Source organism: Simochromis diagramma, unplaced genomic scaffold, assembly GCF_900408965.1.
Source record: "Simochromis diagramma unplaced genomic scaffold, fSimDia1.1 OVJJ01000303.1, whole genome shotgun sequence".
Lineage (NCBI taxonomy): Eukaryota > Metazoa > Chordata > Actinopteri > Cichliformes > Cichlidae > Simochromis > Simochromis diagramma.
In genome coordinates, this window is record NW_024386791.1 from 473723 (window position 1) to 486799 (window position 13077).

The following is a 13077-nucleotide window of genomic DNA, read 5'->3' on the forward strand; positions in this document are numbered from 1 at the left end:
GGATGTGCACCTGGTGTCACCCCGTCAAAACCGATATGACAAGCAGATATAGCCGCTAAATAAACCTTGATTGTCGAAAACGAAAGGCCTTTATCCAGCAGCTCCTGCAGGAATGTCAAAACATCCACAATAGAGCACTGAAATGGGAGAGTGTGGCGGTCCTGGCACCATCGCTCGAAGGCTCGCCATTTGTAAGCGTACAAGCCTCTAGCGCTCTGAATTGTCGCTATCACACTAAGTGGCAAACCCTTAGCAACCAAGTTTAACCTCTCAGCAGGTAAGCATGAAGGCGCCACAGATCCGGGCGCGGATGAAACACTTCCCCTCCCGCCTGAGAGAGGAGATCCCTGCGGAGAGGAAGCTGCCAAGGACTTGCTGCAAGCAGGCTGATTATTTCCGCATACCACGACCTCGTGGGCCACCAAGGGGCCACCAGGATCAGAGAGAGGGAATGCCGACGCACCCTCTCCAGAACCGGAGATATCATTTCCACTGGGGGAAATGCATACAAGAGCACGTCTGGCCATTGGTGCGCTAGCGCGTCCAAGCCCAAGGGTGCATCGTGGTCGATTATGGAGAAGTACAGGGGGCAGTGAGTATTTACCCTGGAAGCAAAAAGATCTATTTGCGCCTCGCCAAATAGATCCCAAATCCGAGCCACTATCGAAGGGTGTAACCTCCATTCTCTCACCAGAGGACCCCCCCTGGAGAGAAGGTCCGGCCCCAGGTTCAGGTGGCCCGGGACATGGGTGGCTCTTAGAGTCAGAAAATGAACACTGCACCATAACAGCAGAGAGCGAGACAGCTGCAACAGGGGAAGAGAGCGTGTTCCTCCCTGCCTGTTTATGCAAGACACCACTGTTGAATTGTCCGTCCTGACTAAGACATGCTGGCCCTGCAGGACTGGATGGAAATGCTTTAGAGCTAAGAACACTGCTAACAGCTCTAAGTGGTTGATGTGCAGCTGGCGCTGAGCCGCGGACCAGATCCCTCTCACTGCCAACAAGCGCAATATCGTCTGGAAACGCAGTCTGCGTCCCAGCTGAAATTGAGCGAGGCAGCGATGAAACGCGGCCACTCTGTGCTCCGACAAACGTGCGCGGCTGGAAAGAGAGCATATTTCCAGACCGAGAAAAGTGATCTGTTGACCCGGGATTAGCGAGCTCTTTTGAAAGTTCACAGAGAACCCCAGTGTCTGAATGTGTGACAGAACTAGCGACAGCTGTGTCTCCGCCTGTTCTCCGGAGCGAGCTACGAGAGCCCAGTCGTCTAGGTAGGCCAAGATGCGGATGCCCCTCTCCCTGAGGGGCGCTAGCGCTGCCTCGGCACATTTCGTAAAGGTGCGGGGAGCGAGCGACAGCCCGAACGGCAGCACTAGGTATTCGTAGGCTACGCCCTCGAATGCAAACCTCAGAAACTGCCTGTGTTTCGGGTGTATAGCGACATGGAAATAAGCATCTGTCAGATCGATTGTCGCAAACCAATCTCCCGGGCCGACTGCACTCAAGAGCTGTCTGAGTGTTAGCATCTTGAACCTGTACGTTCGCAGATACGTGTTCAAGACTCGCAGGTCGAGGATGGGACGAAGCCCTCCCCCTTTTTTCGGAACGACAAAATAACGGCTGTACCAACCTTTGTCCGTCTCCGAAGCGGGGACCACTCGTATTGCTCTTTTCTGCAATAGCGCCCGTATTTCCTCTCTGAGTATCATGGCTGCCTCGGAGTTGACAATCGTGTTTACAACTCTTTGGAAACGAGGCGGCTTGACCCGGAACTGCAACCGGTAACCCATGGCAACGGTTTGCAGCACCCACGGAGAGGGGGCGCAAGCGCGCCACTGAGGGAAGTGAGCAGCCAGCCGGCTGACCTGCAGCACCGACGGCGGGGCGCCGTCGCCCCCCAGTGTGTCTGCAGGGGACTGCATCCCCTGCCTGACCTGGCTCATTTCGCCTGCAGGTTGAGCATTTGTGATTGTTTGAGAATAAACAACACTCTTTATTGATTGTAACATGGAAACATGTACATTCATACATTTTGTTGGATGCACCTTTTCTGGGGCACAACAACGAAAAACAGCGGGAACACTCGATGTGGTCGCTTGAACATTTAACACACCTGAACCGGGAGTTACCTGAGGCAATGTGTGTGCAGGGGTTTTGTGCTTGGGAGACAGCGATAGGAAAGTGCAGCGCCTTCTGGGGCTGACAACCTGAACAAAACTTAAGCGGCACCTCTTGTGCGGCAACAGAGGGGTAAAAACAGCGTCTCCCTGCTGCTGGACCCCTTCTCCACTCGAAACCACGGCTAGGAGGGCCGAGGCTTCTTCCTCCTGGGCGTCGGGTCCCGTCGGGGGCCCGAGGGTGGGCCTTTGCCCCAGGCCGACTGGCGTGGAGCTCGGGCCGGAGGACGTGCTCCCGCCGGCGGCACACCCACTCCAGCAGTGGGCGCCGGTCTCTTGCCAGCCGTCAGAGGAGCGGCGGGCCTGTGAGAGCTAGCTGTGGGCTTGGGCTGGGGCTGGCGTCTGGGGATGATGTCGCGCAGAGCTTCCGTCTGCTTCTTCCTCAGATCGAATCTAGCCTGAATGGCTTCAAGTGAATGTCCGAATAACCCAGCCGCAGACACTGGTGCGTCCAGATACACAGCTCTGTCCCTATCCGGGACGTCGGAGAGGGTCAGCCACAGGTGCCTCTGAGCCACTACTGTCGAAGCCATCCCTCTGCCCAGGGAGAGCGCTGCACAGCGAGACGCACGGAGGATGTAATCCGTGGTGACTCTGACCTCGTTAAGAAGAGGTGACAGCGGGCTGTCATCAGGAACCAGCGATCCAAGCTCCGCCAGGCACATTGCCTGGTACGTCTGGAGCATGGTGACGGAGCTCATGGCGCGAGCAGTGTCGGCCTGAGCCCGATAAATCTTCTCCAGCTGCGAGGCCGAGAATCTGCAGCGCTTGGATGGCAGAGTTGCGGGGCCACCGACACCATGGTTATGGGACGGGGCCAGATAAGCAGCCAGAGACGGCTCCATAGGGGGTGGGTTAGCTAAGCCAGCTCCCTCGGCGCCGCCCAATTCCATGTACTGTCCATAGCCGGGCACAGTGACGCGGGTAGACAGAGGTTTGTCCCATGACGCTGTTAGCTCGCAGAGAAAGTCTGGGAACATGGGAAGGCAGTTTTTGGCCGTTGCGGGCTCCGGTGGGAGGAAAAACCCCGCGAACCGCGACGGCTTCCGAGCTGGTGGAGGAGAGGGCCAGTCCACCTGCAGCTTCTCAGCAGCACGGCGAAACAGGGAGAAAAGAGAGGTGTCATCGTGGCCGACCGGCGCAGCAGCGGCGGCACATTGGGCCGACAATGAGCTCTCCTGCTCATCCTCCGACAAACCATGGATGTCCAGGCCGATGTCCAGCACGTCATCGTCTTCCTGGGGAGCGCTGGCGGGCTTCAACCCAGGCTGAAGCCCGTCAGCGCCCCTGCATGGTTCCGGCCCGTCATCGGCTAACCCGTCAACGTATTCCATGTGGTCAGCCCAGCTAATCGCGGGGACATCGACCGGAAAATCCTCGTCTTCGGACTCGGACGAAGCCGGGGCTCCAGACTCGGAAAGAAGAGGGTCATGCCGTGCGACAGCCGAGCGTCCCAGCACTCTTTCCACAAACGTCACCCGTCTTTCCAGGGTCGAGCGCCGGAGCTGGCGACAAAACGCACAAGCTTCGGGCTCCGTCAACGCTCTCCTAGCGTGGACGATCCCCAGGCAGACAGGGCAGGCATCGTGCTGGTCGCTGTCGTGCAAAGAGAAACCGCATCCCTGAGGACAGGGGCGAACAGAAGATTTCTGCTTTGCTCGCTTCGGTTTGGAGTCCATTCCAAAACGCAAAGCGAAACGCTGCACAAGAAAAACTTGAAAATAGCGCTCCGCGGGCAGCCTACGCACCAGCTGGGCGGTGGAGGCTAACACCAACAGGGGCAGTTAAGCTAAGTTCAAGTTGGCAGACAACGGAGCTAACTAGCAGCAGCTAGCTAGCCCAACTCAGCAGAGGTGTTCTCAGCGAGGTGAAGAGCGTAAGAACTGAGGGATGACTGTGATGACAGCGGCTATATGTGCGGGCGGGGCCGTGCGCGTGTCATCACACGTCATCTGCCGTAAAGGCGTGAATAAAGGTTTCTTCAGCCAGGACACGCGAGGGCGTGATATCCCATACTTATGTGTTGTACCGAGTGAATCGACTGAAGGGGAACCACAATTCCTTGTTGAATTCAAGCTGTGTCTCCTCCAAAAAGCAGGTATGGGACACAGTAAAGTGAATTCCTGCTTGCCGTTAGCTAGTCCTTTCGTTGAAACCACACAACACAAACTTTACGATTCTGTCGTTTGTGTTATTTGAACATCGTTTCGATGATGTGGTCCCAGTCTCTTAACCTTTTCGTCCAAAGATATAGAAGAAAATATACAACTAAGTAAATAATCCACTTCGGTTATGCTAATGCTCGTCGCTGCCGCCATATTGATTTCGCCTCCCGTCACTCGTTCGCCAAAATTCCCGCCTCTGGGCTGAACGGCAAATTAAGGGGGCGTGACCTGACGCCTGTCACTCACTACTCCATGAAGATGAATGGTAGCTGATGCTGCGGTGCATATGCTTTGAGAATAAACCAATGTAGCTAAATCCTGTGGGGGTTTTTTTTTTCTTTTGACTATTTGGTGTTGTTGCTGCAATTCGTTACACCAGCGTTTAAGTAATCTGTTCTAATATTATTTGAAATTTATATAAATATATTTATTTTTTATTGAAAAAGATAGGAGGGCTTAGCCCTGTCAGCCCATTCATACCAGCGGTCCCTGCCTGCATGTGTGGCTAGCAGGGTGAACGGTGGCCTTGACCCTTGCACACAGAGATTTCTTCCAATTTTCTGAATATTTTGATGTTATTGTAACATAAATGATTAAATAAAATTCTTCTCATAGTGATAAAACATTCTGAATTCGTTCCAATATTTTTAGAGGCAATTTCTTTGATGCCCTTTTTATACTCAGTCTTGTTTCTAAACCTAATTAGACTTGAGCTCTTCTTTTTCACAAAATATTGAATTTCTAATTTTAAACATATGTTTTCTATGTTCTCTTGTGAATAAAAAAATGGCTTTATTATAGTCACAGTTGCATTCTGTATTTATTTACAAGTTACGCAGCTTCACAACTGTTTTGGACCTGAGGTTGTGCCCCGCCAACAACACACGAGAACACCTTAAACTGACACAGATTTTTTTCTGTTAATAATTAGAGTTTTATTTATTTATTTCTCTCAGCCATTACTGAAAATTGCTTTCCAGGGGAAGAATATTTTTTCTTTACATCTTCAAATCATCATCTTGTTATGAGAGGCCTCATTAGCCTAATGATGGAAACAAAGAGCAAAGGCATGATACTTTCAAGGATATTGAAAACCTCTTCAAAGCTGTCTTCTAAACCTTGCCCTACAGAACAAATGTGCCCACGTGGGACAATAAAGTCAGGTCCATTAAATTGAATACCAGAGAGTGCTGTTATGACGTACAGCTGCTAACCTGTTTTAATGCAAATGTGCAGATTGAGATTTGAGCGTCTTTTTGATTGAGTTTGTAATTGCTTGTTCCACCTCATTGGCTTTACCTGATTTAATAATTCATTATAACAATATGCCTCATAAACATTAGAAGGGGAAGTTGGTAGTTGATAGTCAGATGTGGCTTTTCTCAAGTGTTCACTTACTCATTCTCTGTTTGAGATGCGCACATGGTACCTCAGGTGCTTTCCTCACTCGGTGATGACCCCACTGACGACTGTGTTGTCTGAACTGAACCGCTATGAACATCTGCGCCAGCTGCCGCATCTCTTTCATGTAAGGTAGCTTGAATGTAATGCTTCTGTACTAACGCCAAGGAAATCTGCTTTCAGGCCAACTAGCTAGTAGTAGTAGTGGCCATCTTCTGTCCCACTTATGCCCCACTGGATTCACGGACACTTGGTTTGTGGCTTTGCTGTTAGTCCACTAATAATATGGTGCCAACAGCTTTTCTTAAAGCTGCACTAATAATGACTGTTTTTACATTAGAAGTTATAAAGTCTCTTACTGCATCGCTAAAGGGGATGATGTGGATGATGATTGTCCTCCTTCAGCCGGTCCCTTTAAGGGCCACCACAACAGATCATCTGCCTCCATCTCACCCTATTCCTAGCATCCTCTTCTATCACACCACCACCTCTACATGTCCTCCTTCCCTACATCCATGAATCTCCTTTCTAGTCTTCCTCTTTTCCTCCTGTCTGCCAGCTCTATATTCAGCATCAATATATCCACTGTCCCTCCTCTGCACATGTCCAAACCATCTCAGCCTTTCTTCTCTAACATTGTCTCCTAGTCGTTCACCCTGAGGTGTCCTTCTTATGTACTCACTTCTGATTCTGTTCATTTTGGTCACTCCCAAAAAAAATCTGAGCATCTTCACCTCCTGTCTTTTGCTCAGCACCGCCACCTCCAAACCATCCATCGTAGCAAATCTCAATAACATATTGCAAGCCTTCCCTTTCACTCTTGCTTGTATCCTGTCACAAATCACCCTTGACCCCTTCTTCACCTTCCTTGACTATAAGTTGTGGATAACTTTAGGGCTTAAAATCCTCCTGAAAACTGAGGAAAATACTTTTTTTTGCGATGTCCTGCCACTTTAAACAGGTCACCCCCTTTCTATAATTTTAGTGGGATTCACAGGGACTGAAAATCTTTTTTAGCTTTAAGTGGCCACTCCAAAATTTGCTATTTTTGACACCTCGGTGCTAAGTACATTTTCAGTGTGAGGTTGCTGCTTGCTAAAGAAATTTCAGCGTTGTGTTTATGGGCTCATTTGATGCCTCCAAGTCAACAAAAAGGAACAAACCTACAGAGAATTATCACCCATCTCACAGACATCTCCTACACGGGGGATAATTCACAGTCAAAGTTAACAACAGTGAGTAAGCTGCAGCCACACATTTACAGATATTTTCTGCAGGAATGAGTAGAGACCAAAGTAGCTGACGAAAGCACATTTTAACCACTGATATTAGCATTTCTGCTGCTCAGTGGACGTTATGAAAGAGCAGATGGACGTAGAGAATCTAGATCCTGCAATGGTCAGTCCAGTGCAACTCTGAATGTGAAAACACTCAGTACTGGCAGAAAATGTTTCAAACCAGTCAATTCTTTCAGGAAATTACACACCTTCAAGACCAGAAGGCATGTCACACCACTGACCGCTTTCTGTGGCACATGTCAGACTTATCTCTGGCAGCGAGAGATAAAGTCTGCAGGTTCATCCAGACAACCCACAGACGGCATTGACACAGCTTCATCATCTCAGGAACGCACACACACACACACGGGCTTGCATTGTTGTCTACAAAAGGCAATTTCAGCAGAGGTAGCCAGGGTGCTAAAGGGTGCACAACTCTTTGCTGGTAAATGTCATACGGCCAAGTTGATTCTGCTCATTCGTGTGAATCATTAATGAAATGAAGGTCTGTGGAGGGTAGGGGTGCACATCTTCACACTTTAGCTGCAGTTATAACCTTCCTCCCAAATCCTCTCTTTTTGCTGATTCCATCCAGACTGGTTGGTTTAGTTAAACATCTCTCAAGGCACAACATGAACTTTAGATATGTCTGCTATCACAGCTTGTTCCGTGACCCACGATTATTCAGATTTATGTAAAAGAGAACGTGAGATGTTTTATCCAAGGAGTATTTGCATTAAAAGCCTTATGGGCTAATCACCACTTCTTAAATAGTGGATATGAGCGATTAAGAGGGGAGATTCTTATACTCGATGCTATCTCTGCAACTTTATTTAGTATTTTCGTCCGAGGAGTTCTGACAAATGTCCTTAGGAATCATTATCAAATATAGAGCTCTGCTGAGAACTCAAATGGTAATAGGTACTCCACGTGTAAGCAAAGGCCTTTAAAAACAAACAGTTTTGAGTAAATTAGATTATGAACCCAAGACACACAGGCAAGAGACTGCTAAGTCTTAATTCCTTTAGACCTTAGTGCACCCGTTCAGATTTGAGCATGAAATTTTAATGGACTCACTTAAGCATTAAGGTGGGTATCTGGCTCGGTGCAGTGCTGTCTCAGAGCCCATCTTTCTAACAGGCCGCTGATAATTTATCCTCTGGAGTCACACGCTTCCTAAATTGTCCCAGAGATCACATTGTGTTGTTTTGTCCCGGTACAAACTCCCACATGGCAATAAAACTGATTAATTATATCTATACAGTTATCTATCTATCTATCTATCTATCTATCTATCTATCTATCTATCTATCTATATATATATATATATATATATATATATATATATATATATATATATATATATATATACCTGCAGACAACATCTGAATATTTTTGACCTTTACTTTTGGCTGTGTGTTGTGATCATTGAAGATTTAAAGGTCATATCAAATAAATGTAATGTTGACCATTTGTTTCTTTAGAGTAGGGCACTGACCCCTTATTTATGTAGTATTAGCAATTGCACCAAGTCCATTTCGTCACTCTTTTACACTTTAATTTGAACTTTTCTAACACCCATGGCTGACTTCCATTACACTTTTATTGACTTGGACCCCACAAGGGGGAATTGTATTTGGACTTCTCGGAGTATAAAACTTAAAATAATGACAAAATACACAGAAATGCTTCAGCTGGGGATGTTGGACACAAGAATTGTGTGCTTTCAAAGGTTATGTCTTGTGCCATTGAACAGTTTGGAAAAGGTAAGACAGATAGAGGGAGGCTGGCATATAACAAATCTCCCAGGGGAGAATTTTGAATTTAGAGCAGTATGAGTTCAGGGTTGCGTCTTAGCCAAGAGACTCAGCAGGACGCCACTTAATCCATCTCTGCTGACAAACACCTATCAATAATGAAAGTGCCGGAAAATGGAGTGGGTGATTCCTTTCGTCAACTGCCAGATGATCGAGACATTTGACTTAAGCAGGAAAATGGAGCGCGACACTTGTCTACATGCAATAAATGCATTTCCAGCTCTTCACATAAGCATTAGCTCAGGATCTGTCACTTTAAATTTGTGGAGTCTGAATGCTTGTTTATTATCACTGTAATAACCCACTCCACCCAGCTTTCCTTTCGGCCTGATGTGTGGCGGGTCTCATCTGCAGGCATTGGAGAGGTGGTGTGGCTCGTTTCTAATCAGTGACATTGGTAACACCTGAGTGCTCAGCGTGCCAGTGCTCTATAAAAGCTCTTAGAGCTCAGCTGCTGGGTGGCTTTCTTTCCTCAGACAACCCATTGAATTTTGTTTTAGGGTTTTCATTTTGAAAAACACATCCACATAAAAAAAAACCCAATGTTGAACCCTGTGAAGAACATGCAAAAGCAACAGATGGCAATATAAAACTAACTGTACAGAAATGTCATTCTAACAAAAAAACAACACGACACACAGTCTGACATCAGAAAAGGAAATGACGGTGAACAAATTTGACATTAAAAGGCAATTGCACAAATGTCCACATATAAATGCAGAGATGAAGTTTCTGAAAATGTTCACCTCTTAAAAAATTCATTTTCAGTGACCTAAAGCACCAGTTACAGTGTTGTGAAAAAGGATTTATCCCTTTCCTGATTTCTTACTCTTTTTTTCCCCCCCTCATATTTGTCGCACTTAATTGCTATCTAAACCTGCCTGGCCCTGTATGAAAAAGTAGTTGCCCCCTAAACCTAATAACTCGTTGTGTCACTCTTGGCAGCAAGAACTGCAATCAAGTGTCTGTGATAACAATGAGACTTTCACATCACTGTGGGGGAACTTTGGCCCAGTCTTCTTTTCAGAATTGTTTAAATTCAGCCACACTCGAGCGTTCGTCCAGAAAGAATGGGCTGTTTAAAGTAAAAAGTAAGTAAGTAAAAGTTTATTCATATCACTTTTCACAGACATATGTCACAAAGTGCTTCACAAGAAAGGTAACAAAACATAGTACAGACATAAATACATCATAAAAACTCTGGTCTAATTGAAAGCTTTTTGAAATGAAAATGGCCTTTTAAGGTCTCCACTGAGTCCAGACACCGTAGAAATAGAAGAAGTGCAGTCTTGGTGCAACAGCTTGGAAAGATCGGTCCCCTCGAGTTCTGAAACAAGTGTGGGGGACCACTAAAAGGTTGTAATTCGATGACCTCAAGTTACAAGAAGAGGTATGACTATGAATCAAATCAGCAATATACGGAGGGGCCTGTCCCTGTAGTGCTCTGAAGGTTAAAACTAAAATCTTCAAATGGAACCTAAATCTGATTGGTAGCCAATGTAGCAACTTTAAAACAGGAGTTATATGAGCTCCTTTTTCTGAGCAAGTCAGTAGTCTGACAGAGTTTTGAACAACCTGGAGACGAGCAAACCCTTTCTTGTTTAGACAGGTAAACACACTGTTACAATAGTCCAGTCTTGTAGAGACAAAAGCATGGATTATCACAAAAAGCAGGTTACAGATTTAAGTTCTGCTCCAAAGAAAAAGCTTCATCAAAAATGACACCTAGATTTCTGAGGTTATGCCTCTGTGAGGGACCTAAATCACCCAGTCGCTGTTTAATATTGCACTGTCTGGTGCAATATTAAGCTGATTGTCATCAGCAAAAATATCAGGAAACTGCCGTATTATCTGGCCTAAAGGAAGAATGTAAATTAAGAACAAAATAGGTCCCAGCACAGAGCCCTGAGGAACTCCACACAGCAGCTCTGTAGATTCAGACGTCATCTGGTTTGCAGGCATCCTAAAACTCCTAAAATCAACCCAGGCATCTTAATCACATTCAGTCCAGACATTGACTAAACCACTTCAAAATGTTTTTTAGCCATTCAGAGGTGGGCTTGTTGGCATGCTGCATAACCCCAGTGTGCTTGAGTTTCATAGTACAAACTGATGGCTGGACATTCTTCCTTTGAATTTTCTGGTAGAGAGCAAAATTCATGATTTCATCAATTACGGTAAGCTGTCTAGATCCTGAAGCAGCCCCACACCATCACACTACCAACGCCATGTTTGACTGTTCGTATGACGGTCTCTTTATGAAAGTTGTGTTAGTTTTACACCATATGAAGTGAGACTCAAACCTGCCAGGTTGAGCTTTTATCTCGTCCCTCCACAGAGTTTTCCCCCAAAGTTTTGGGGCTCATGAAGACATTTTTTTTCTTAGCAAATATAAGACGATCCTTTGTGTTCTATTTGATCAGTAGTGGTTTGCAAACTTTGCCCAGTATTTTTCTAATTGTTGAATCAGGAAAACTGACCTTAACTGAAGTAAGTGTAAGTGAGACCTGCAGGTCTCTAATGAAGTAGCTGGTGGGCATTTGTTCAGTGAGAGAGGTTTTCAGGAGTGTTGCTGAACCTATTAAGTTCCATCTGCTACACAGTTGTGTGTTTTTATGCAGTTGCAGCATTTCACATGTCACCTTTGTAATATTTTGAATTAAAAATGTAGAAATTACTATATTGTTTTTCCTTTACATTTCACACAGACATGTGATTTTACAAGGTTTGTAGAATTTGTAGAGTTTGGACAGTAAACACAATGCACTACATAGTTAAAACTGTAAAGACTGATTTAAACACAGCCTGGAGAAGGCTGGTCTTACCTATGAGAAAGCAGTTCTCGAGGAGTGACTTACTTTGGTGTACAGTGTTATGTAATCCATAACATTATGGGTTTCTGGATCAAAAGTTACTCCTTAAAGCAAGAAGGAACTGTAGAAAAGGAGATAAATGGTATGAATAGGAAGCCAGGAGAAATGCAAGAAAGCATTGGACCTTAGGGTGAACTTGGAGGAACCATGCCCCTCTTATTGTCTGCAGAGGATTACCGTCTGATTACTTTCCAATTTGAACAGAAAAGGTTTTACAGTACAGAAAAGATAGAAGCTGAACCAATTTACAGCAGATTCCTTAATGCCAAGCAGAGAATTCAGTCACACAAAGGCTGCCCTAAGATATGGAAGGATTAAAACAGCAGTTTCACCTAAATTCACTTACCTTTTAACATTGGATACCATAATCAGGGAAAACCTCAGTTCTAGGTATTGTTAAAAAACAGATAGAAAAGTTTAAGAAATCCCTTACGTGTCAAAACAGCAAGTTCACCTCACCTGCTGCCCCTGGAGGAAAACTTTAAAACTTTGCAGACAGTGACATCTGAGATGTTCCAAGTTCACCCTGACAAACACCCCTTGGAGGGAACAAGAACAACACTTTGGGAACATGTGCATCATTACTCTCCAGTCGCCAGGGACAAAGAAGGGTCAGGGTGAAAGAAAGTAGCCCACCAGCAGCGATCAGTGATTTAGGCCAGGCACCTGAGCACAACTGGTTTTGGTGAAGTGTTATTTTCAACACCAGAAATATGCCTAAATTATAAACCTGTAATGTAAAATGCAAACTTAGGAAAATGAGCACAAAACTGTGGGAACATGTGCATCATTAGTCTCCAGTCAAAAGGGACAAAGTAGGGTCAGAGTGGCAGAATCTAGCCTACTGGGAGCGATCACTGAATAGGTTTTTGAACAAACTGGTTTTCATGGAGGATTATCTTCAACACCAGATATAACACTAAAAAAAATATATCCGCAATATGTAAAACACAACCCTAGAAAAGCAACACTTTTATATATAATATCAGAGGAAGAAAGTCACTTTGAAGCCTTGAATTAGGCTTTTTCAGCATCACAGAAGTTAAAGATGGAAGAGTGAGATCCAGCGCGATGCGCTTAGATTGGAGAGCGCTTTAAAAATAACTGATTGATGGTTGGACGTCTATTTCCTTCTGCACTGTGGAGCTTTGACCAGATGTTAGGACTGCATCACACTTGGATGGAATTTTCCCTTCAATCTAAAAATTTTATTACATATTAAAGTTTAAAGTACTGAAATGTAGAGGTGACATACAGATACCTTAGTCTTATTAAAGTCTGAGCTACAGCTTTAACAAGACTCAACTCAGAAACAGTAGTAGATGTGAAGCCTGTCTGCCTGCTTTAGGTTGTGCTGTGCAGCCT

The 13077-nt window shown here is 45.5% G+C and overlaps 1 protein-coding gene across 1 annotated transcript; it reads right to left on the reverse strand.

Moving 5' to 3' along the window:
* Positions 1-211: 211 nt before the first annotated feature.
* On the reverse strand, positions 212-6521 carry LOC120728603. Its single transcript, XM_040023625.1, has 3 exons — positions 6428-6521; positions 2483-3944; positions 212-2432 (listed from the first exon to the last, which is right to left on the reverse strand). The coding sequence occupies exons 1-3, from the start codon at positions 6519-6521 to the stop codon at positions 263-265; spliced, it is 3726 nt and encodes a 1241-aa protein (XP_039879559.1). The 3' UTR covers positions 212-262.
* Between the last annotated feature and the right edge of the window lie 6556 nt (positions 6522-13077).

Bases quoted from the DNA above. Each gene is read 5' to 3' on its own strand.
- LOC120728603 (XM_040023625.1), bottom strand. From the start codon at position 6,521: ATGGATGGTTTGGAGGTGGCGGTGCTGAGCAAAAGACAGGAGGTGAAG. The intron at 3,945-6,427 runs GTGAGTACATAA...TGTTGGTGTTAG, and splicing joins CAAAATGAACAGAATCAGAA to CCTCCACCGCCCAGCTGGTG. The intron at 2,433-2,482 runs GCCCGCCGCTCC...CCACTGCTGGAG, and splicing joins CCCACAGCTAGCTCTCACAG to TGGGTGTGCCGCCGGCGGGA.